This window comes from Artibeus jamaicensis, unplaced genomic scaffold (assembly GCF_021234435.1).
Source record: "Artibeus jamaicensis isolate MK-2021 breed Jamaican fruit bat unplaced genomic scaffold, CSHL_Jam_final contig_64, whole genome shotgun sequence".
NCBI classification, from domain to species: Eukaryota; Metazoa; Chordata; class Mammalia; order Chiroptera; family Phyllostomidae; genus Artibeus; species Artibeus jamaicensis.
The window spans coordinates 4,563,958-4,588,202 of NW_026521911.1; the positions used below are offsets into that span (position 1 = coordinate 4,563,958).

At 37.6% G+C, this 24,245-nt stretch overlaps 1 protein-coding gene across 10 annotated transcripts in view; it reads left to right on the forward strand.

Moving 5' to 3' along the window:
* The first annotated feature begins 971 nt into the window (after positions 1-971).
* EMSY (EMSY transcriptional repressor, BRCA2 interacting) overlaps positions 972-24,245 on the forward strand; it is an 82,939-nt gene continuing 59,665 nt past the window's right edge. For 3 of the 10 annotated variants that reach the window (XM_037131538.2, XM_037131548.2, XM_037131545.2), the window contains exons 1-8: positions 972-1,260; positions 2,941-3,049; positions 8,302-8,401; positions 10,219-10,293; positions 11,633-11,674; positions 15,061-15,236; positions 16,861-17,013; positions 19,154-19,413. In XM_037131538.2, coding sequence (XP_036987433.1) covers positions 2,980-3,049; positions 8,302-8,401; positions 10,219-10,293; positions 11,633-11,674; positions 15,061-15,236; positions 16,861-17,013; positions 19,154-19,413 — 876 coding nt within the window. In that variant the 5' untranslated portion in view covers positions 972-1,260; positions 2,941-2,979. Of the gene's footprint in view, positions 1,404-2,940; positions 3,050-8,301; positions 8,402-10,218; positions 10,294-11,632; positions 11,675-15,060; positions 15,237-16,860; positions 17,014-19,153; positions 19,414-24,245 lie in introns of all 10 variants that reach the window. The other 7 variants (XM_037131544.2, XM_037131546.2, XM_037131539.2 and 4 more) reach the window with 6 other exon arrangements.

Genomic DNA, 24,245 nt, shown 5'->3' on the forward strand with positions numbered 1-24,245 from the left:
GAGAGAGGAAAGGAGGGAGAGAGAGAGAGACAGAATGAGGAAAACACTGATGGGTCGCCTCTCTCACAACCCCAAACCGGGACCCGCCCAGCAGCCCAGGCCTAGGCCCTGGCCTGGAATCCAACCAGCAACACCTCCGCTTTCCAGGATGACACCCAACCCACTGAGTCACACCAGTCAGGGCTCCAAAGGGTCGTATTGTCTACATTTTTTTTTCAAGAAAACTTTGTTAATATCAGAAGACATATCAAAAACCACTTTTACCAAATGTTTCCGCAAGTACAAAATTTAAGAGGGCAATCACAAAATTTGATGAAATCTTCAACACCAGGCACTCCTTCGATTTTTTATGGCCGTGAGTAACTATTTATTGGGTCCCTTTCCGTATCTGTAAAACTGGGAAAATACCTGTGATTAAGAACAAAGGCTAAATGGTAAACCTACCACGTGATAGGGCCTCAAATAACCCTTTTCCTTCTTGACTTTAACAGATACAGCACGAGATATCGCTATCATTCCCACTTCACTCGTGGAGAAACCCGAAGTCAAGGACGCTCGGGTTCCCCAACTTCGCAACCCTCACATCAGGTACAGGCCAACTGCGATGGCTACTCCATCAGTTCTCGTAGCGCAGATTCTCTCTCCCCGAATCGCGTCTGGGGGGAGGGGGGCGGGATCCGCTGATAACTGCTCTCTACACTCTGATGAATACGATCCTAATCCTCCACGTCGCTTCGGGGACCAGGCTGATTTTCTTACGTCTCTAACCTCGCTTAGAATAAAGGTCGCGGTAAAACATCAACTCCAGCTAGGAACGCCATTTTGACCGCTTCGTATGACGCCACACGTAGCAGAGAGCGCAGCTAATTGGTTGGGAGACGGCGGCCAGAGGCGAGGCGCGCGAAGCCATTGAGAAGCCGGTTGAGGAGAGGTCGAGAAAACTACAATCCCAATCTTCCTTGCGCGTGCGACAGCGCGAGTTTGGGCTCGGACCACAACTCCCAGTACACCTCGCGATGTCTCCCGTTACCTTTCAAAACGCGGAGGACTAAGAGGGTCAGGGAGAATGGAGGCCTTCTGCTGTTCTCCCAAAGGCGGGAAAGCGAACTACCATTCCCGATTGGCAGCGCGCGCCTGCGCCTGCGCCCTGATACCTGTCGCCATCTTGCCCCTTCTGAGGCACCGCAAACAAACCCAATTCCTGGTGTCCCTTAGTCTTGGCGAAGGAGCCTTTTAGATGAGCCCCGAAAGGCCGGGCAGGTGGGTGATTCTGAGACCGGGTGCTGGGGAGAGCTGGCAGATTAGCCAGGCTGGAGGAGCGCTGGGCCAAGCATTCAGAGTCTCGCTCGGGGCGTCCAGCTTCATCCTCCGTTGTCTCCTAACGGGATCGTTGGGCTCCCGAGGTGGGTTGAGGGGGACTCTGGCAGGCCTCATGCTGGGATCTCGGGGGTCCAGCTCAGGGACCTTCCCGGTGCGTCTCGGTCGTCTGCCTGCTGTCCACGAGTCTACTCTCCTCGATGTCCTCTCCGCAGAGGAGGGAGCGAAGCGCTCATGTTGGCCGGGGCCCTTTGACACCCGCTACTGGTCCGACCGGCTTGGGCTGAGAGCTTGACATCAGGGTCGGGGGCGAGTGGCTGCGGTGAGGAGGGTGGGCTGGCTGCTCTTGCGGTGCTGCGAGAGTGCGTGTTTGGGGAGGGGGCGGGGCGGGCTTGTCTCCTTGACACTTGAGTAGGGGAAGGATTATACAAATCTCGGTTCCGGGATCAGGCTGCAGTGACTGCTGCCCAGGTTTCCAGTGCGATGTGGTGGGGTCCGCTGGTAGGGACTCGTCGGGATGCTGTTACGTGGTGCTTGATTCCGGCGGTCGCTGGCCGCCTCCGAGATCCTGTCGGGAGGCGGGGACTGGGTTGTGGAGGGAGCGGATTCCTTTGGCTCTGCCCCTTGTTCCTCCTCCCCACCCCTTTTCTTTATGTCATTCTGCCGGCTAGGGCGCGCTGTCCACTTCTCCTTGCTCCGCGTTGGTTCTTAGCTGAGAGGACTGGGAAGTAGGGGGATGGGGACTCAACTCTGGGTGAGGAGTTGGAAGTTAGCAGCCCCAGTGACTGGAACAGGATATAGTAATTCATTGCTTAGGCGTCTGACTCCTAGACCAGAGAGTGAGCTCGTTCCTTCGTTTCACTCATTCATCCATTTACTCTTCTCAGTCATTCATTTATCTATATGACAAATATTTACAGCGGATCTGCTGTGTGCTAAGCAGGTGGTGTGGAGTGCCCAGCTCTGTAGTCTTTTTATCCTCCAGATTAGGGAATTCCATTACCAAGTAAGTTCCTGGCATCTAAACTTTTGGTAAATGGTTGTTTAAAAACTGTGGGTGTATATTCATCTTTGTTATGATTGAAGAGAAAGTTCTCCATTAAGGTCTGGTAACCCAGTTATCGTGTTAGGATCTTTACATATTTTATCTCATGTAACTCATAAGTTGAAAGAGCCAGCAGAAGTCAAGTGACTTCCCCAGGGCTACAGAGGTAGTAGTGTCTGTTTATTCAAAAGTGTACCAGCCATGGGGATAAGAACTTCGCAGAGACTGTTCTCTAATCTTCATAACAAACTGGGTGATGATACACCTCTGTTTTAAAGATGAGAAACCGTATGCTCAGATATATATCAATTTTCCTAGGATCACACAACCGGTAAGTTGAAACCTGAAACTAGAATTTAGAGGGGTCTGACCGCACTGTCAGAGGTGCCTTTTCCACCGTCATAGACTGGAATGGTGAGCTCCCAAATGGTGGTCTAGTTTTCATTTGTGAGGAGTTGGACAAGTGTGGTGAAGTAGGATTGTGAGATATTCTTATTGGTTTTACTTCTTAGCCTTTGTTTCTCCAGGGGAGTGGCCTTTTGAATGTACTTTAGTAATTTGATTTTTTGTTTTGATAGAGAAGACAAGCTCTTTGGGGCTACCAAAAAGAAGCAACAATGCCTGTTGTGTGGCCAACCCTTTTGGATCTCAGCAGGGATGAATGCAAAAGGATTCTTCGAAAATTGGGTATGCTTTTCATTTTTGATGTTTTATAGCTCTATGATACTTTTCTGTTTTTGTTTGGATAATGGCTGTTTGCATGGATGACATATCCTTTGTTGCATTGGAAATGCTTTATAGAGGTACAGTTACTGTCTTACTCATTGTTATTTCCCCAATGCCTATCATACTGCTTTGATAGGTACATGAATCATAATAATCACAGCAACTAAGAGTTCTTGAGGGGTACTGGGCTATTCTGAGTTCTTTACATTCTCATTTAATCCTCAAACCAAAAAGGTAGGGTTTTGGGGGGGTTTTTTGTCCTCATTTTACAGAAGACAAAACTGAACTTTAGAATTCAAGGTAATAATGATAGTAAGTCCTGGAGTCAGGATTTCAACCCAAGGAATATGATTCCTGTCATATTCCCTGGGAATATGAATGTATGTGTCAATTACATATTGTCATTTGTAAGTATGTAATGAACTAACTTCTTATGCAACTAGAATGGTATTTGTTATGGGAAAAGTGAGAAAAAGAGTTACTCAAATCATTTTCTATATTCTCTGCTTCAAAATGAGGATCCTTGGTTGAGAAATGCTGCTTTAGCCTGTAAGGTCCAAGAAAGATGTTGTCTGTCTTGTTTACCACCATAGTCTTAGGCTCAGGAAATGGAAAAATACTTGAAAATATTTAGCAATAGACATGAATTATTTAGATATCTATGATTTTGAAGGGGAAAATGTAGGCCTTGAATTCAGACTGACCCCTGGGTCTTGATTCTGTTACTGATGACCCACATGATCAAGGACAAGTTATTTAGTCTTCCAAAATCTATTAACGTTTTGTAAAGGAAGGATAACAATATCTGCTACATACACTTGTTATGTGGATTAACCATATATAAAAAGGGCATATCACAGAGCCTGACATCTGAGAGTATAGTATTTTAAAGTGGTTGCTTTCAGACATTATTTTTTTCAGATGAATTTTTTCTTCAAAAGAAATGTTTGTTAGGAATTCCTATGTATGAATCTGGTCATAGTTGCTCTGGCCCTACCTGCTAGTAACTTTGGCTGTTTTATTTCCCCTCAGGCCACTGTGAGAATTTCTCTATTTTGAACTACTACTTAGCATTGTATTTTAGCACAGCTAGAGAATTTTTAAAATTTTTGGTCAATCATTCCTTTATCTTTTCTTTAACCTTATATCCAAAGTCTAGTACCAATTTGAGATGGTTTTCTATTCACTTACATTCATCTGCTTTAACTTGCTAGCTATAAACTACACAGTTGGGCTTATATTTATTTCATAGCTGAAATAATTACAGAGGAACGGATCACAACTATAGCAGATTGATTAAAGTTTCTGGGCTTTTGGGGCCTGAATCAAGACACTGTGTTTAAATATAAAAATGGTAACCTTTAAGTGTAAATTACTCCTTAATTTTAGTAAGAGCTGTGCGAGAGTAATGCTACCAGAGAGCCGCTCTACACAAAAGAAAACAGCCTTCCTACTGGGCAGTGTCATCTACCACGGCCCTTTATGTGGGAATCACTTGACGGTGATTTGCAGAGACTTCCTCTCCACCCATTGGCCAATTATCATAATAATGGAACCTTTCCTTCAAACGCTAGCTCCAGGTTCGGAGTTTAGAGAAGGTACTGTATTTAAGAATTGGCTTCAAATATTTTGAGAATTAACTTTGTCCTTTTAAAAATAGTTATAAATCATTGGAAGGTAAGATGCTAAACATATAGATTTTACTTAAACATAGAGAAGCTAGGATAGAGAATGTTTTTTATGATCTACTGAACATACCAGTGAGAGTTAAATGCTTCTTTTTTTTTTATGCTGCCTTTCCTGTTCCCTCCCCCACCCCCTGCTTAAAATGAGGATTCTTGAGCTACAACTCTAACAGGGGGTTTTATGGACTATAGTATAATTAAATGGCTGATGTGTTTAAATGGAATGGGTTGAGGGCTTTATAAAAATGATTCAGTAAATCTTATATTTTCTGTGGTGTTTGTATGTGTTTATTATTTCATTATACTTATGTGTCATTAGAATTCACATTACAATAGAATAGCACCAAAATTATCAGAAATTGATATTTGGTAGGATCTGAGGATACCCGTCAAAATAGAAATCAAATGTGAAGGAGGTTGGGAAGCTATTACAGGTCTTTACAATGAGTGAATTTCTGGAGAAAGGAAGTACCTTGGCTTTTGTAGTTACGAGAACTGTTCTGAGTCTCAGTATTGTGTAAGGTTGCCACCTCTTACTTTTGTGCATGACTTTTTAGTTAAACTTGGAATGAGACTTGAGATGTCAAAAATCTTTGTCACATTTCTAACGAAGTTAATTTCACTTATTTTGAAATAGTGTTACTATCACCATAAATTTCAAAGGCAAAAAGTCAACTTCTTTTTCTTTTTCTTTAAACCACTTTCCTCTTTCTGACCTCTCCATTTCCTATGATACTGACATTCTCCTAAATATTTCGTAAACTGCAAAACCTGATTCCTTTCTTTGTGCCATTCCTTCCACATTCAATGACCGAATCCTGTCAAATAAAAACTTTTTAGACTGGAATAAGAGGCTTTTCTTAGTCTGGCACCAAACTACTTTTCTATTTTAATCTTTCTCTATTCCTCTCTATGTGTCCCTTTTTAGATTTTAATCACCTGAGGATAGGGACTTTGTTTTGTTTATATGAATATTCTCCATGGTATATGGTAGTACCATGTTCAACTAGGAATTTGGTTTGAATTAGTGACTGTCCAAATACAGAGGTGTTTTTACTTCTTGTAGTATGAAACTCTCAAAATAGTCACTAGAAGTTTGATGTCTGTATGAAATATTGTCTGCTCTCTTATTCTCTGTCCCTTTTGCACATTTGCCTTTTCTTCCCCTGGTCTGCCTTCCTGGAGCACAGTTTTCTTTCTGATTAAAGCTTATGCTTCCAGACTAGATGATGTGTTTCTCCTCTGCCTTTACCATTGTATTATAAACTGTATTATAATTTTCTGATGACTTGTTTCACTGTAGCTTTATTCTAGGATTAACTCCTTGAGGGCAATATTTAGCATACTATTTGGTATATAATAGGACTCAGTACTGATTTGTTGAATAAAATATTTCATAAATGGGGCATAAACATTAGAATATAGCAGTTTCTTAGTTTGTTATCCCCAGAGTCTTTCTGAACTCTGCTTGGGTCCTGATAATAGCTAAAATATGTTTTCTGGAGTTAAGTGTCTCCTTCACTCCTCCAGAGCATCAGAGCTTTGTCCTTCCAGAGAGACCTTGTGAAACATCACCCTGGTATCCAGCACAGATTGGACATGCGGGAAGTTTACATCTGGGATAATTCAGTTGGACCAGAGATAAGGCTTTTTTTTTTTTTTTTTTAATGGAATGATGAATAGTATGGCCTGAATGAGACTATTAGTTGATTATTCATGTAGTGCTTAGGATACAGGTATCCCCACTTTCATCATCTGGCTAACATTGCGTGTCTGTTGTGTGTCCAGGCATTGACTATGGCAAATTCTGGTAGCAACTTGAATTTAGTAAGAAGATAACTGTAGGTTGGACACTTACTTTCCATCATTTTGTTTAACTCAGCTATGCCTGCCCCACAGTATTAATAAATTAAAACAACCACTATTTTACAATTTCTCAAGATTATGTGGGTTACTGGTCTTGCCTGAATTCTCTCATTTGGCTGTATTCATTTGGTAGCTTAGCTGACTGGCTGGGCTCTGCTGAGATGGCTGTACCTCTCTCTCCATGCGGCCATTCTGGGATTTTACATGGCTTGGTGATTTCAGGGTTCCAAGGGAGCCATGCCCTGTGTGCAAGTGCTTATCTGTTTGCATCATGTATATACTGATGTTTCATGGATGAAAGCAAGTCACGTGCCAGATCAGCGTGGAAGGGGACCATATACAAAGGTAGTACACAAGGAGTGCACTGGAAGGCAGGCATGGTTCATTGGGAGCCTTTGAGGACTTTCTGGTTTTGTATTTTAACCTGTGTTAGGGATTAACAGTCTCATTTCATGGTGGCTATTGCTGTGCAAAGATTGTGAAGTGAAACTATCTGGCATTAAGGTTCAGTATATTAAGCCCTGGTTGCTGTAAGAGTAATTCATGTTCCCTAATCTGCCTTAATTATTTCTTAAATTTTATTTATTATTTTAAGAGAGAGGGGGAAGGGTAGGAGAAAGAGAGGGAGAGAAACATCAGTGTGTGGTTGCCTCTTGCATGTCCCCAACTGGGGACCTGACCCACAGCCCAGGCATGTGCCCTGACTGGGAAATGAACCTGTAACCCTTTGGTTCACAGGCTGGTGCTCAATCCACTGATCCATACTGGGCAGGGCTTGATGGTGGTTTTCATAGAAGATTGTAACTCTGGGAAGTACCTTTAAAGTCTCTTCTAGACAAAAAAACTGACTCAGAGATGAGAAAGGACTTGCTCAAGGTCACACAACTAGTAAATGGCAGTACTGGACCCAGAATTTGTTCCAGTAGTTTTTCTTTCTTTTTAAAAAATCCTCACTCATGTTTATTGATTTTAGAAAGGAGTGGGGAGAGAGAGAGAGAGGATCAGACAGACAGCCGTTGATGTGAGAGAGAAACATTGATTGGGTGCCTCCTGTATATACCCTGACTGAGGATTGAACCCGAATCCTAGGTATTTGCCTTGACAGAGATCAAACCTGCAACCGTTTGGTGTATGGGGACAATGAACTCTCCAAGCAACTGGGCCACCTAGCCAGGGCTTCAGTAGTTTTGTCAGTTGCGCTGTACTCAGTCCTCTCACCTACCCAGGAGGTATGTGGAATATAGTCTGAATTCTTAAGCAAGCTTAAGGAATTGTTTAAAGGCTTGTGGTGAGGGTACCTTACAGTAATGCTAAAAACTTCTTCTGTCAACCTTATGTCATTTAGAGCCTCTTTTCAGTTGTTGGTAGCATCTGAGTTAAATGTTCTTGAGTGGTAATGTGGGAGACAAAATATTTACTGTTAAGATTGTTCTGCTTACACATTTTACATATATGACTTCTTGAGGCATTAAAAAGAAAATGATATAAAATTATAAAAGCCACATTTTAATCTGGTTTTGAGAGGGATTTAAAAAAGTATTTACATACTGATTTTTAATTGATTTTTTTTTTTAGGTTTCTTGCCCGGAAGTTTCACTATATGTATCCACAGTACTGAAATATTGCAGGCCTTTCTTGATAAAATAAAATTTTTTTTTCTAGAATTGGAGGCATATGCTGGAGTTATCAGTGCACTTCGGGCACAGGGGGATCTCACCAAGGAAAAGAAAGATCTTCTTGGAGAACTCTCAAAAGTGCTTAGGTAAATTATCACAGAAGTTTGTGAGACATGACTCTAGAATGTTCATTTTCAGGAGTTTCAATACTTTTCACACACTGGTTGAAAACAGGCCTTGAAGTTGTTGGTGCTTAAACATCCCATCCCAGTTGCGTGCTTTGGTATAGAAAGTTATGCAGGTTACCATTTATTCTGTAGTGTAATCAGGAAGGGTTTAAGGGAAGTTATCTAGGAAAGGGGGCATTTTTGACATGGGTAGAGAAAAGAAGGGCTGGCAACAACTGGATATGAAGATCTAGAGTGACCCAGTCACATTTTTTAAAAGATTTTATTTACTTATTTTTAGAGAGAGGGGAAGGGAGGGAGAAAAAGAGGGAGAGAAACATCAGTGTTTGGTTGCCTTTCACATGTTCCCTACTGGGGACCTGGCCTGCAGCCCAGACATGTGCCCTGACTGGGAATTGAATGGGCAACCCTTTGGTTCGCCAGTCACATTCTCTGAGGGGAAGGAGGAGATACTAGAAAGTTGCCTTAATTTATAGAGACAGGTGGTGATTTTGTAGTCATAGCTTTAAGGATAGTTTATCCCTTCAGCTTCCCGTTAGAGTGGCACTTGAATTCATTAAAACATTATCATGAAAGGGGTTCTTTGATATTTTGATTAATCCATTCTAATATCTTGAGCTTTCTCAGAAAATGTTCCATTTTAATGGAAGTATCCTTTCTACATTTAAAACAAATTTTTTAAAAAGTGAAAGCAGGGATCTGGCTGGTGTAGCTCAGTGGATTGAACGTGGGCCTGGGAACCAGAGGATCACAATTCGATTCCCAGTCAGGGCACATGCCTGGGTTGCAGGCCAATTCCCAGCAGGGGACCCACGAGAGGCAACCATACATTGATATTTCTCTCCCTCTCTCCTTCCCTTCCCCTCTAAAGATAAATAAATAAAATCTTTTTAGAAAGTGAAAGTAGGGAAGAGGCTTTTCCTATATTTAACATTAGCATAGGGACATTATTAAGATAAATCCTCAGTCTTACTGTCTTCATATTTAACAGTTTATATTTTTTTGTTTGTTGTTTCTACTTCCTCATAAATTCTGCTTTCTAGCCCCTTAAATTTTATTTTAATCCATGATATAGCTTAGATAAAGATTACAATTTGAAGAGTGGCATTTATTTTATTGAGTATTTGTGAATGGAATGGGTGTAGCCTTTTTTCAATTGTTTAGTAATATTAACTTCCTGTATTTCATCAGGGTCAATTTAAGCACATTTTTACCATAGTGGTAACATGATATACTGCAGAAGACACACAGTTCAAATGTGGAATAATAAAGGGGTAGTGTACTGGTGTTAAGTTTCATAGCATCTAGCCACCAGAAACATTATTTTGTCACTTTTATTTTTTTATTATATTCATTGAACATAAAATTATAGACTCTTGAGCTTCAGAAGTACTTCAGAAGACTTTCTCCTGAGTGATTAGGGGTCATTCAGTGGCTATATGTTTAAATAACAGGAACCTCTGCTAATCTTGAACATGGTCTAACATTACTGAGTTTTGGAGGTAATGATTTGATATCAAGCTGAATTTGTCTTCCTGGGATTTCTAATTTGTAGCTAATTTTCTCTGTAGTTATACAGAATTGGTATGAATCCTTTTCTGTGACTTTAATTTAATAAAGCTTTTGAAGATACATGTTAGGCTTCATCTTTACCTTTTCAGAAATCAACCTTGACCCCCCCTCCCTCAAGCAAAATGTTGACTTAAACATTAATAAAAGTATAGAAAAGAGCTGCCTGCTTGGCAGAGTTCTATAATGGCTATTTTTTTTCATAGCATCTCAACAGAACGCCACCGTGCTGAAGTTCGGAGAGCAGTAAATGATGAACGGTTAACAACAATTGCACATAAGTAAGCCATTAGTCATACCACCCCTGATTTTTTATGATGCAGTATAATATAGTTTTGAAACAATCTTCATATTGTATAGCAAATTCCTGAGTCTTTTATCCTAATACTAATACGTCTATACTCAGGTATCCTGACCATAATGGTATTAACTGTTTATTCAATTGGTTATGGTTTTGCACTTAGCTAGGCAAGTTCTAATACTCAGGTCAAATCCCGTTACAATGTAATCTCTATATAACTAACTAAAGGCCACCACAATTTAGCAGATGATTCACTTGAAACAAAGTTCAATTACAAAGTGATGTGCTGCTCCCCAAATTTGACATTCCCTCAGAGGTTCTTTGTAATGGTATTTGATATGTATATTGCCTTATACATTGGCATCATAAATTTTTTGATAACTGACTAATATTTCATGTGTTTTGAGATTCACAAAAATTATAAAATATGTTCTGCTTTTAAGAAATATGAATACAGTATATTCTTAAAACCCAACAAAATAAAATTATAAAGCATTCTTATCAAATTGTTTTTGATCATTATAACCTCTTGACAGACGGGGTGGAGGGCGGTGGAGGACTGCGGGCGTGGATCAAGCATTAGTAGAGTGTGCCTGGAGACAGTGCCTCCTGAAGACGAGAGAGAAATAGAAATTATCCTTTAAATGTGAATGCGAGACGAGAGGAATATTTCATAAAATATGTTGTAGTATAACATATTTTTAACTTTTTATGTCTTAACGTGCAATAAAACTAAAGGAAAAAATTCAGTGCATTTTCATAATGTGATAAATATTGCATTTAAACTATAATTGACCTCAAAGATTCATTAGCTTCATGTTGTGCTTCACTGTTCCTCATTTTACTTAAACTATAAAATGGGGTACTTCCTCTTTAACTGCAGTTTGAGACTTATCTATTTGAATTTTGAGAGTTTTCAGTGGTACATATGTATGCACTGTAGAAATTTACAAAAGAGAAAAAAAGAAAAAAAAAAGAAAGAAATTTTCCATTAGAGACATTAAGTATTTAGTTGTCAGGCCAGCATGATTGAAACATAATATTAATGGGTTCCTTCTTTAATTTGCTGTAAAATTTTGAATTGGGATGCTCTAAAAGTAATAATTGAGCCTAGATTCTAATTTTAGAACTGGTAATAGGAAATGTATGTGCTAGATTAGTAGAGTAGTTAACAATAGCTTGCATTCAGAGGCACTTAGATACAAAATTAAAACCATTGAAACAGTATTGTGGGGCAATTAGTTGTAAGTTGATGCATCAGTGTCATTCGTGAAGGATAACATTTATTTAGTCTCCTTTTCCTTTTTTCCCCTTTAAAGAATGAATTTATCCTTATATTTGGGTGAAAGACCAAGTTACAGGTATGCAAATAGGTTATTATTATTTCAGGCTTTTTCTTGTATTTATTTCAAAATTGAAGCTCTCAATTATTCAGGGGCGCATATTCCATTTACAAATTAACCATGCCCCTCGCTTTTCCTCTCTTCCCCTCCTCCCCACCTAATACTGCCCATCCTTTAGCCATTTTGCTGCTTGGGAGTACCTCTAGTCAGAGGGTGGGAAGGGAGAGGAGGTGAAAATTTTAATTAGTTGTTTTACTATTTATTAGTTGTCATGGAAAAAGTTGTTGGAAGAATTTTCAAGTATTTGCCAAAGTATTTTTAGATAATATGTGAGTTTCTTTAGTCTGTTTGACCTCTCCCTTTCCCTCCTCTATCTGTTAGCATGGATAATTGAGAGTTGGCTTTTATCTGCCTGTGTTTCTTTTTTCCCCCTCTCCTTTCTGATTTCTTTAATACATGAATTTAATTTTTTAAAAGAGTTTATCTCAGTGTCTAATTTAGAACTTCTTAGGTCTTTCAATATTCCTGTTTTAATATTTTATATTGTGGTTTTAATTTGACCAGCTGTCACATTTACTTGTTGAGCCCAAAGGTCAGTGAGTGGGAATTGCGAGGAAGTCATAGATCCCTCATTCTCTCCGTCTCTTCTGCCTTTCCCTCAGAGATAGCAACAGAGCCTAGTTTCGAAGAATATCTATAGGAGAGGTCATACTCCAAACCTGGAAAAAAGGCAACTTAAGCCAAGGAGGAATGCATCTGAACTGACTGCATTCCCCTTCTCCTCTCCCTTTCCTCCCCTCCCCCACTCAAAACATCAGCTTAGGCCCTAGGAATGTGGTTGAAAGGTGAAGAGAAAGCTGAGACGATTGAGCACAAAGGAGGTAGAAACAAAAGGCGAGGGATGTGTGGAATAAAAAAAACCCAAAAACAAAACCTTGCCTGTGACTTGAAGTATAACACTTGTTAGTTATTTTGCACCAGACCGTACATTACGTTTAATTCAGTTTTGAAACATGTCAGAATATTATAGTATTAAAGCATGGAATGTCAAGGGGCTTTCAGAGTTTTTAATTAGGCCACTTTTGCCAGCATCGTCTCTAGAATTCACAGAAAGTGACAACCTGGAATTTTTGTCTCTTAACACCTTCGGGAGCCCAGCATCATAGGGCACCGTGTGATTTTCTACGTGAAGATGAGGATTTCTTGCTGATGCCCTGCACACCAAAGGATGTCGTGTTAGATTTTAGAACAGGGGCTGGAGCTGGGTTTCCATTTTAGTGTAACTTAGGTGTGCCAGGGAAGCCCTGGAGCCAGATGCTGAAAACTCCTAAAATTTAGTTTAGTTGATTAGTACAGCTAATGCATATTGACACCCTCATTACTAAGCAGATAGGAATTTTTTATCTAAATTTAACATGATGTTTAATTTTTTATCACTTCAAGTTTGAGCATGTTTGCATAAGTTGATATTTGGAAGATTTATAGATTAAAAGTTGCAGTTGTGTCTTTTGCTCTGCAAATTTTGTCTTTTCAATAGCATATATTTGTTTCAAATTATTAATCTTCCATAATTTCTGCCACCATTTAAACAATGAACCAGGTAAGTGTAGATACCACTTTGTGTGGTAAACTCTCACCAAACATATTTATTAGTGATATTCTAATAAAATGATAGCAAAGTAGGAGTTAGCCAAGAAAATGCTGAATAGCTTTTAGAATTTTTTCCTTTGACGATTAGCTGTAGCTGTTTTCTGTGCCTCTTGTTTCTACCACTCTCTTTCAGAACTAGAACCGCCTTGGAAATAATGTAACAAATATGTGAGAGTTGTTGGGGTCTTAGGAACTCCTGTTTTGTCTTACCTTAGGTAGGGCTAACCTACCCAAGGTTAAGTCATGGGGGAATTTGCAGGTTTCTCACAGTAACCCAGTTGAATTCTTCAACTCCTAGAAATTCCTTTCTGAAGTGAAAGTAAATCCTTCTCAAGCTGTTTATTTGTAAATTATTCTCAAGTAATTTATTTGTTCCATTCAGTGAAAGTTGGTAGTAATTAGGTAGCAGTGCCCAATTAGGGTAAATCAAAGACTAAAGTTAGACACAAAACACATTTGAACATTTTAATACTCTACTTACAATGTGGTGAATAGTTTCAGTAGCATGATATATATTTATTGAAGGAGACATTTAGTAGCTGTGTGACCTTAGGCAAGTTAAACTCTCAGTTTCCCCATCTGTAAAATGAAGATAAGTGATTTCATAGGATTTTTGAGAGAATTACATGAGTTAATGATACATGTAAAATGTTTAGAACAATGCCTGACATGTAGTAAATGCTTAATTGATGTTAGCTATCATTATTACCATCATTATTATTATCATTCCCCTACGCCTTAATTAAGGGTTTTTATGTACTCTAAATTGGAAGGATCAGTGGACATAGAGCATCCTAAACTCTAGGTTGCAGTTGTAAAATCTTTGGTTTTGAAAAAGCTACAGAAATACTTTTAGTGAAGAGGTTGGTTGATTCTGAGTAACTTTTTCAACCTCAACCTTAAACATTAGTCAGGAGAAATGACACAGTTGCCTTTCACGGAACCAAGTAACAGAAGTGATGCAACTATCTTTTCATATTTTAACCTCTTTTTGCATTCCTGGGATAAAATTTGCTCAGAAAGTTTAGAGAAACTGAGAGTAGTATCTGCTTAAGGTAGAGTTCAGCAACCTCAAATATTTAGAGTGAAGACTGGTATAAGTAAATAAAATTAAAGTAGTTGCAGATTTCTTCCAGCATCCTTAGATCTAGTCTGTTTTAAGTAAGGATAATAATATAACACATTGCCAGGGAAATGTGCAGTGATACATTCAGTTCTCTTCTATCCCTCCCAGTTCCCTCGTTTACTGCCTCAGTTGTTCATCTTTGAAAGCCTTAGAATCTCTGGCCATGCAGGCAGTCAGATAATTTTGTAAAGGTTCACTGAATTCCATTCTTAATTATTAGGGAAAATTTGATTTTAAAAATTATGAGTACTTTTTACCTTTCTAGTTTAACTACAGATTTTAAAAGTTAGTAGAAATGCTGGTTTTTATTAGCACCACTGAATTTAAGCTAATAAAAATAATATTGATATTTATTTAGAAGGCATAGGAAAAATATTTTTAGTTTCAATTATGTTCATTGTAAGATTCAGATTATAGAATAAAAATATGTGAGAAGCTAAGTATATGTGAAATTCCTTGAAATCTGATTATTACTCACAATTTTGATCTTGCTTGCTTAAAATGAACTCTCTTTTACTCACCTAGGGTACTTTATAAGTTTAAAAAGTTGTATTTGTTTGAGAAAACATATTTGATTCTTCTTTTGGTGATTGAGAACCCTTGTAGCAGCATTTTCTTTTTTGTTCAGTATGTCTGGACCTAATAGCTCTTCAGAATGGTCCATTGAAGGTCGTCGTTTGGTACCACTGATGCCTCGGCTGGTTCCCCAAACTGCCTTCACTGTGACAGCTAACGCTGTGGCCAATGCGGCCATCCAGCACAACGCGTCTCTCCCAGTGCCTGCAGAGACAGGAAGCAAGGAAGGTGAGTAGAAAAACATTTGTGAATAGAGATGACTTTCCTTAGATTCTTCAAGAAAAGTTGTCTTATTTTTTTTCATCTGTTTTTATCCCAGTGTTTAAAGGTTGGAAAACAGTGAGCAGTTCCTATTCTGAAACTAGAAACTGCTAAGGTTTAGTATCAGCCAGAATTAAGTCTCCCTTTCGTTCAAAGTGTGAATTTTAATCAATCACAAAATTGCAAAAAAATTTGGAATGAATTTTTGGTATCAGTGTATTTTGTTAGGAGTGAGTAAAAGGTCTTAATGGGTGACATGGAAAATAAATAAGGTGGTAGAAGCCATTCATTTAGCTGCTGGGGAGAGATGCTGAACTTACACTCCAGAATATAAAGTTCTTTTTGTTTTCTGGAATCGATAGTATATGCTGCTTCTCTCTTCTAGTCAAAGTGCCAAATGGAATAGGGATTACCTGGCAGATGGAGAAAGCTTTCTTATTGTTATTTAATCTAGTGATTTACACATAGTTTAAAAATCTGTGAGTTCTCCTGAGGTCACTGAGCGTAATATTAAATTTGAGAGGACACATTTGGATTGACTTTGGTAGCTTACTTTGGTGTTGCATGAAAATCACCCTGAAGATAATGTAGTTGTCAGCCGACTTTAGGGAATTGTCTTTTCTGGACTAGCAGTGGGCTGTGGAGCAAAGTGAAACATGCTTTTCATGCATGCCAGGCTCTCTTTTTAAGCTGAAGAAAGCTATATTCAGAGAGAGACAGTTACCAGTGTGCCAGTGTGCAAACTTGACTTCCATTGAGTTTCTGCTTTGTCTGTTGTAGGAGAGGTGTCTTTTCTTCCCACTTAACCTTTTCTATCTACCAACTCTCTAGTGGAATGGAAAGAATACAGGATTTCCAATAGTTGAATCCTAGTTTTGCCATTTCCTAGCTATGTGTGACCTCCAGCGAATTTTTTAACTTCTATGAACCTTGGGCTCCTCACCCTTAAAATGTGGGTGTGGTGTTGTGACAATTTGTAATAATATATGATAAGATTTAGCATAGTGCATGGTGCTCAGAAAATGGTACCTTAGAGCTATTTTTGCTTGTTGTTATTCAAGATACTGAAGTATGATGTTGTCATTACTTTAGTTGAGTTATTGTTGCCCTGCTTGGATGGCAAGTGACTAGTGAGTTGGTTTATAATACTGGAACCTTGCCTTGGTTCCTCCCCCCATAGCCAAGTTGGAAATTGCTGTGATTAGGAAAGAAATTATCCATCACCCCATCAGTGGTGCTGCTATTAATATGAAAAGGGAATACAAGTACTGTTTAACTCCTACCATGAATGAAAAAGGAGTTTCATTTTCCTCAGTATAGTCTTAGACTTGATTTCTTTGTAACTGTGCTCTTCTCCATTAGCAGTGTCACCTGTAGAAAGATGTTAAATACTTGTGAAAAACCCAGTTAAGTGATAATTTTCAGGAAAGGATATTAATGTCTTTTAACTTATAGACCTAATACCTAGCACTGGCCTCTAACTTCTGATCATTTGAAAATGTTAAAATTGGCCTGCAGTAAAAACTAATTTTTCTGTATGAGTGGACAGTTTTGGTGAAAGTTAACAAGCAAACTTTTATCATTCCTTCAGTAGTGGTTTGCTATTCCTACACAAGTACCACGTCAACCCCGACCTCTACCCCTGTTCCAAGTGGCAGCATAGCAACGGTTAAGTCTCCAAGACCTGCCAGTCCTGCCTCCAATGTAGTTGTCTTGCCAAGTGGAAGTACTGTTTATGTCAAAAGTAAGTGATTTTCTCAGTGTTATTAGGGCCTTCTTGGCTAAATGGTACACAGTAGGCTCTGATTAGATTTGCCTTCCTGCATTAAATTATTGATCCACTGGCTATTAGCAGTGGTTAGTTTTTGAAGGTTCTAAAGAATTTTTTTCTTTATATGTGACTAGGTTTATATTGCTTTTTAATCTGTTAATGGGGGTTGAGAATATTACTTCTTTTTTGTTCTGTGGGCAGCAGTCCTCCTTGAACAGTGCTGTCTTTCAAGTATTTGCTTGTTTTGATTGTCCTCTAATAGAAATATAAGTAGAAATGAAGGAGTAAGCTTATTTTATTTATTCGGTGTTTACTCCCATAATTGTAATCTTTGTAGTATTTTATCTTATTTTAGATTTTATTTATTTATCTTTAGAGGGGAAGGGAAGGACAGAGGGAGAGAAATATCCATGTATGGTTGACCTCTCATATGTCCCCCGCTGAGAACTGGCCTGTAACCCAGGCATGTGCCCTGACTGGGAATCGAACCACAATCCTTTGGTTCGTAGGCCCGCGCTCAATCCACTGAGCTACACCAGCTAGGGCATCTTTGTAGTATTTTTAAAAACTATGTAACATCTTAAATTCAGTGAAGCGTTCTGGAGAATCCATCTTTTATATTTCTTATTGATTAATTTTTTGAAGTTTATTTGCAATTTTTAAACCCCTTGATTCTACCTTGTAAAGCAGTTTGATGTCCAGTTCAATTTTTTTGTTTTTAATGTCTTTGTCTGTTTTTCTGCTTTTGATATCAACCAGAGATCATTAATATTTGCTTTTAATTTTTCTCAATATCGTTATAAACTTGATTTTTTTTTTTTGTTAACTTTTAGAGGTGGAGTTTGCCATTTTAGACAAGAGTGATTTTCGGTCATTGTCAACTGTGTTTAAATTAAAGTCTAAAAGTTGAACATATAAGGAGTTGTATTTTATTACCACTTTCATGAGTCATGCTGTATATTTTTTAAATGTCTGCTCTAGAGATTTTCTGTGTATGTTGCAAGGTTTTATGTTTCTCACTTGCTTTTTAAAAGAATTCTACAAAACCAGTTGAGGTTTCAGTACATAAAGAAAAAACTAAAAATTTGGGATTATTAAGTTTATGTCTGTTTTCTGTGGATTTAGCCAAGATGATCTTTTAAAATAACTTTAGAGATCTACTTTTTAATCATTTCGTAAAACCTTAAGAGTGAATTTCAAACACGAAGAAACCATTTTATGTAATACGTAGTTTGAACTAACAGGAAGTTTATTGCTTTATTCTTAGAAGCCACACAGGCAACATTAGTTTGGGATATAATCATTCATTCACCTAACTTTATACGTGCAAGACACTATACCAAGGAAATCAACCAATGAGACTTAGTCATTGCCCTCTGGGAGCCCATTATTTATGGGAGATACGCAGACTGACAGTTACATTGCCATGAGACAAGTGATACAGAAGAGAATGTACAAAGTGCTTTATGGGCTCAGAGGAGAGGTGGATTCACTGAGGAGATGGCTTGCAGGACGGTGATTGCAGAGTGGCAAGGTGGTCATCGGTGCGAGGTGGTATTCCCCAAAGGTCAGTAGTATGTAGACTTCAGATGGATAGAATATGGTAAGGCTTTGGGGAATGGTGAGCAGTTCAGTGTGCCAGAATTACAGAGAGACACAGGTTTGAGTGGAACAGGGTACTGTCTTCTTATAAAGAAATGGGACTTTGAATGATACAATAATGATTTTGTGCCTCATCTTATAAGGAGATTAAAACTGTTCAAGAATTTGAAGCAGGGCATTTGCATGAATTAGATGTGAGATTTATAACCAATAGTAGGTTGGAGGGTGGAAAAGAAGTAGCAATTAAAAGCATGAAAACATTTTAGGAGGTTGTTACTAAAATATAGGCAGGGGATAAGAAGGTCTTGACATGGCCACAGGGTTAAATAAAATGGAGGGAAGACATTCGGAGCCAACTTCTCTGAGGGAGAACTGATAGGACTTACTATCTGATTGGACATGAGGCAAAGGGACATACCAGGGATGATTTGATAACACAAAGATTTAAAAATAAAGTATAAATGCAATGTTAGATTGGTATAAATACAGCAATATTGTTATTGCCTTTCAGGTGTTAGCTGTTCAGATGAAGATGAAAAACCCAGAAAACGAAGGCGAACAAACTCTTCTAGCTCCTCCCCTGTTGTTCTAAAGGAAGTTCCAAAGGCCGTTGTTCCTGTCTCAAAGACTATCACTGTGCCTGTGAGTGGCAGTCCTAAGATGAGCAATATCATGCAGAGCATTGCCAACTCCTTACCACCCCACATGTCTCCTGTGAAAATAACCTTCACCAAACCATCAACACAGACGACAAACACAACAACACAGAAGGTATGTGGTGGAGGGAGTCTCTGCCTGCCAACTGTATTTCCATCTCTTTCAGTCAGTATTCAGATTTAACAAACATTCACTGAGTGCTTACTATGTGCTTGGCATTATGCTGGGAATGTTCACATCTCGTATTTTAATTCTGCACATTAAAGCTTTGGGATAGGTATTATTTAATTTTTTTCTAGATGGGGCTCAGAGATATCAAATGATTTGCTTAATATGTCATACCCAGCAGATCTGTAACTTCTAAGACTTTCATTCTATTCTATTGTGATGCTATTTGGAAAAATTTAAAATACGAAAGATTTTAAAAATCTGAAATAAGAAAGAACAGGATGATTTCACCTTTAGAAACTCAGTTTTTACTTTGCCTGAGTAACAAAGTTGTCAGTTGGGTGTTTCATAGAAGAAGGAAGCATATGATTAAGTGAACAGTTGTTGTCTGCTTTTTTTATTCTTTGTTTGCAATCATCAATTTATTCCTAAATTCTTGTCTCAGTATGTTCAAATCATCTGTCTTCTGTCAGTTTCATGTTATTCGAACCCTCTAACATCCCACACTAATCTAGATGCTGATGGCATCCTAGATTTGTTGGATGCACATCTGTGCTTCTGGGATCTCCCCCTTCACCACGTTCTGATCTTCCTCTTGCTTGATTTATTTACTCATTTACTAGACTGTGTCCTGTAGTAGCTTCTTGGCGTACAAATGCATGGAGGGTATGTTTTTGAGACCTTGTATGGCAGACTGAAATTTTCTTTTTTCTACCCTCCCATTTTCTTGATGGGGACATACTTGAGGATTACAGTTATTTTCCCTAGAATTTTGAAGATATTGCTCCATTGGCTATTGGCTTCCAATATTGCTTTTGAGAAGCCCAGTGCCATTCTAATTTCAAATTCTCTTTTTCTTTTTGAAAACTCAGTAACTTTCAGAGTTCAGAAATTTCAAGGTAATTTTTCTTAGTGTGAGTTCTTATTTTACCCACTGGGTTAAGTACTCAGTAGTATCTTTCACTTATTTCTTCGCTTTTTCTCTGTTCTCTCTTTTTAAATCACCTATTATTCAGGATGTTGAACTGCCTGGATTGATCCTTTAATTTTTCTTATCCTTTCTCATGTACGTTTTCCATTTGTTTGCATTTTCTCTCTCCTATAGTGTAATGGTTAAAAGTCTGGATTTTGGAATTAGACTCCCTGAATTCAAATTCCAGTATTTGCCACTCACTATTTATATGGTTATGGGAAAACTAAATTCTAGTCCTAAGTTTTCTCATTTGTAAAATAGGAAAAACAATATATCTATTTTTAGAGTTTGGTGGTATAAATAAATGAGATAAGAAGTATAAAACTGTTAGAAAAGAGCCTAATACATAATTAGTGTTTTATAAGTATTATTTTTCGTTATCCATTACTACTTTATGGAATTTTTAAAAGTTTGCTGTCATACTTTAAATTTCTTGTCACTCTTTTATGTTCTCTGAAATTTCCTTTTTTAAAAAAAGTAGCATCTATGTCCTGCTCTTTCATATAATCACTATATTCTCTTATATGATGATAATTCAGGGTAATTTTCTTGATGTTTTCTTCTTTCATGTTTTTTAACTTCTAAGTTTCTTTTATCTATTTGTTTTGATCTCTCTCATGTCAGAGTTTCCTTAAATGCTGGCTGTCTGTTTATAATGAAAGTGAGCATTAACCTGACAGAAGTCTCTGTATATAGGATGGGAGAGGTAGGCTGGTGACTTTCATTATAAGTTGACCTAGATGGGATACTTTGTTGAGAAACACCCACTATCCCTATACGTCCACCAAGCTGTCTCTCGTGAAGGCTTTTCATGGACTGGTCACTTTCCTTAGAGAATCTCCTACCTTGAGCAAGTCTTTCTGCCCTTATTTTGAGAGTAGTAAATGGAGAGAGAGGGCTGGATAATCCCACCATTCAGTATATAGACTTTACCTCTGTTTTCAGAATAGCACCCTCTCCATCCAGTCTGGTGTCATCATATTCCCTTGGATTTAGTCTTTCCTTAAAATGAGGGAGGATAAGTATGATTTAAATGCTATTTAAATGGACTTTCAACTAATTTTTTTCTCTCTAGTTCCACTTTTATTCCCACTTCAGAAGTATTTGGTGCTTTCAGCTCCCATGTCCTTCTGGAGTTCTCTGATGCAAGTTGCCTTGTTTGTTGTTCTTCTCTTTGCTGTTTTAGGTTTTTACTTTCTTGGGAATGCTTGCTTGCTTACTGCTTGTCTGTCTGTTTTCCAGTTTCTAAAACCTTTATCGCTGTTGTCTCCTTTCCATTTTGACCTTATAGGTTTATGCCTCTTCCCTTTAAAAAAAATCCCTTCATATTTTCAGAGGGATTTGGGGGGAAGAGTGGAGGTAAATTTTTGTGTTCAGTGTGTGGTCTTCCCCATCTTTGAATCTTCATATCCATGATAACTTTCATTTAAAAAATCTTCTTGACTTTCTTAGAAAGATGTCATTAGATAATATATAAAAAAGATCATTTTCTTAATGAACTATAAGTGATAATGAGTTGATCTGTGGAATATGATTCTATTTTCAGTCTTAGAATGAGGCATTATGGTATAGTATTAAAATCAAACAAGAATTTTTGTAATTGAAGTGGCCAGGGTTGGACCCCAGGTCTTCCGGTCTGACCTAAGATAAATTGGTCTTTCTAAATTTGTTTATTCATCTGTGAGTTGAGAATAATGCCGATCTTTAAAGATTATTGTGAGGATTAAATGAGATTGGATATTTTAAATTGCAGTATAACATATGTACTCAAAAAATGTTAGCTCTTTCCCTTGCACTTATTTTATGGGATGCAGTGCTTTTTTTATTTGCACCTTTATCAGTGAGCTGTTCCAAATAACTGAATTCATCACTTAAGCTTGCCTCTTAGTATATAGAAATTGACTATTTTAAATGACTTCTTAAATGTTACACTGAACATAATTTTTGTATTTGATGACTCCAAAGTAATCTTTCTGAATATCACTTTTTATATATTATTATAATACAGTTATTACTTTCTGGGCTAGCCCTATATTAGGTGGCATCCATGCTATACTCAGCTATACTGAGTTTTTAAGTCTACAGATTGTAATTTTTTTTACTGTTCCTTCTTTGCTGGATCTTACTTTATCAGTAATTTTCTCCTCCATATCTACTTTTTAAAATTTAGTATTTGAGAAATAGTGTAGCAAAGTTATAGCTAAAAGAGCACTTACTTCCCATCCATGTCCTTCTATTCTCTTACTGTTTTATTTTTGTTATGCTTATAACTAGTTGACATTATATTACATATTTGTTTATTTCCTATCAGAGTATATAAGTTGCCAAAGGTAGGGACTTTGTCTTATTATTCCTTAGTGGTTAGAATAGTGTCTGGCATGTAGTAGGTATTAATTAATATTTGTTGGAATGAATGAATGAATAAATGAGTAAGTTTGGTTCCACTACTGGCTCTACTACCTTTTTTGAGCCTTAGTTTGCTTATAAAACAAAGTTAGTGACAGTACTTACTTCCTAGGGTTATCAGGATAGTTAAATGAGTTGATTCATAGAAAGTGCTTTACATAGTGCATATGCCAAGTTCTCAGTAAATGTCACCTAACATTATTAACTTCTGAATTTTCTTTGGTAGACCTATATAAAGATACTTAGTATAGATGGGGATTCATGTATAAGTGAAGTTGGTGATTTTTTTTTTTTAATTCAGTGACTTTACCATATCTTTATTTTTGTTTCTTTCTTCTGACTGGTCAAATGAGAATGGATAATAGAGATTGTCACTCATACAATGTTTATAAGTTGGCATATTTATCTCTAAAGTCATATATGAGCCATACTATGAGATTTGAGGCTCAGAATCTTAGATTTGTTCTACCGTGTTTAAAAAATGAACATTTAAAACAAACTATGTTAAAAGCAAGACTTATTCATTCCACAAATATTTATTATTTACTGTGTTCCAGATGCAAAGCTACTCTTTATTTATACTCAGTGCCATTAGTTTTATTATTTTTTGGACAAACTGAGTATCAGTAGGACTAACAGATAATCTTTGGGATTTTTGTTTGTTTCTGGAGTTTTCCTTTTGCTGAGTAGTTGGATTTTTTGAAATCTTTGTAAGGCTGTTGATATTATTGCGTTCACCTTGAATTTCCCACTAATCCTGTATAACTTAACTTAGGAATTATTTTAGGTAAAGTGACTTTTACATTTAATATAATTATTTATGGTTTTGTGGACTTAATTCAAATAGGTCATATATTTTCAGGACAGACAAATTTCCACCTATGTCAATGTGGTGCCATCATTTTAAGTATAACGTTGGTATATCACTTATATAAACAAAGCAACGGAATATAGCTTTGTGCTTTCATGTGCTTGATTGATATTTTTCATTTTATCCTTAGGGTGCAAGTCCCAGCACTCTTAAGGAGTTTTTGTGAGTGCTAGAAGGTCAGTAATTTGAATTATGGCCTGAATAAACACTGTTTGGTACTTGGTTTCAACACCCCCTTTTTTTTTTCCTGTTGTAATATAGTAACTTTAAAGTGCAAGTAAATTTTCTTCAAGGTAGATCTCTAATTTTGGATAATCCCTTTTCAGATCAAAAATCAGTTTGCAGACTGAAATCCCAAAATATGTTTTGTCTTTGTATCTATAACCTAAAATATGCTCTGAAAGACTCGAGATTTATTTCTAAAGTTTCATTATCTTAATGTCAGAAGCCTCTAAGCATACTCCAGTTCTGAAATTGCAAATATTTGACACAAATATCAATGCTTTCCCTTCTCCTGCCTATGACAGA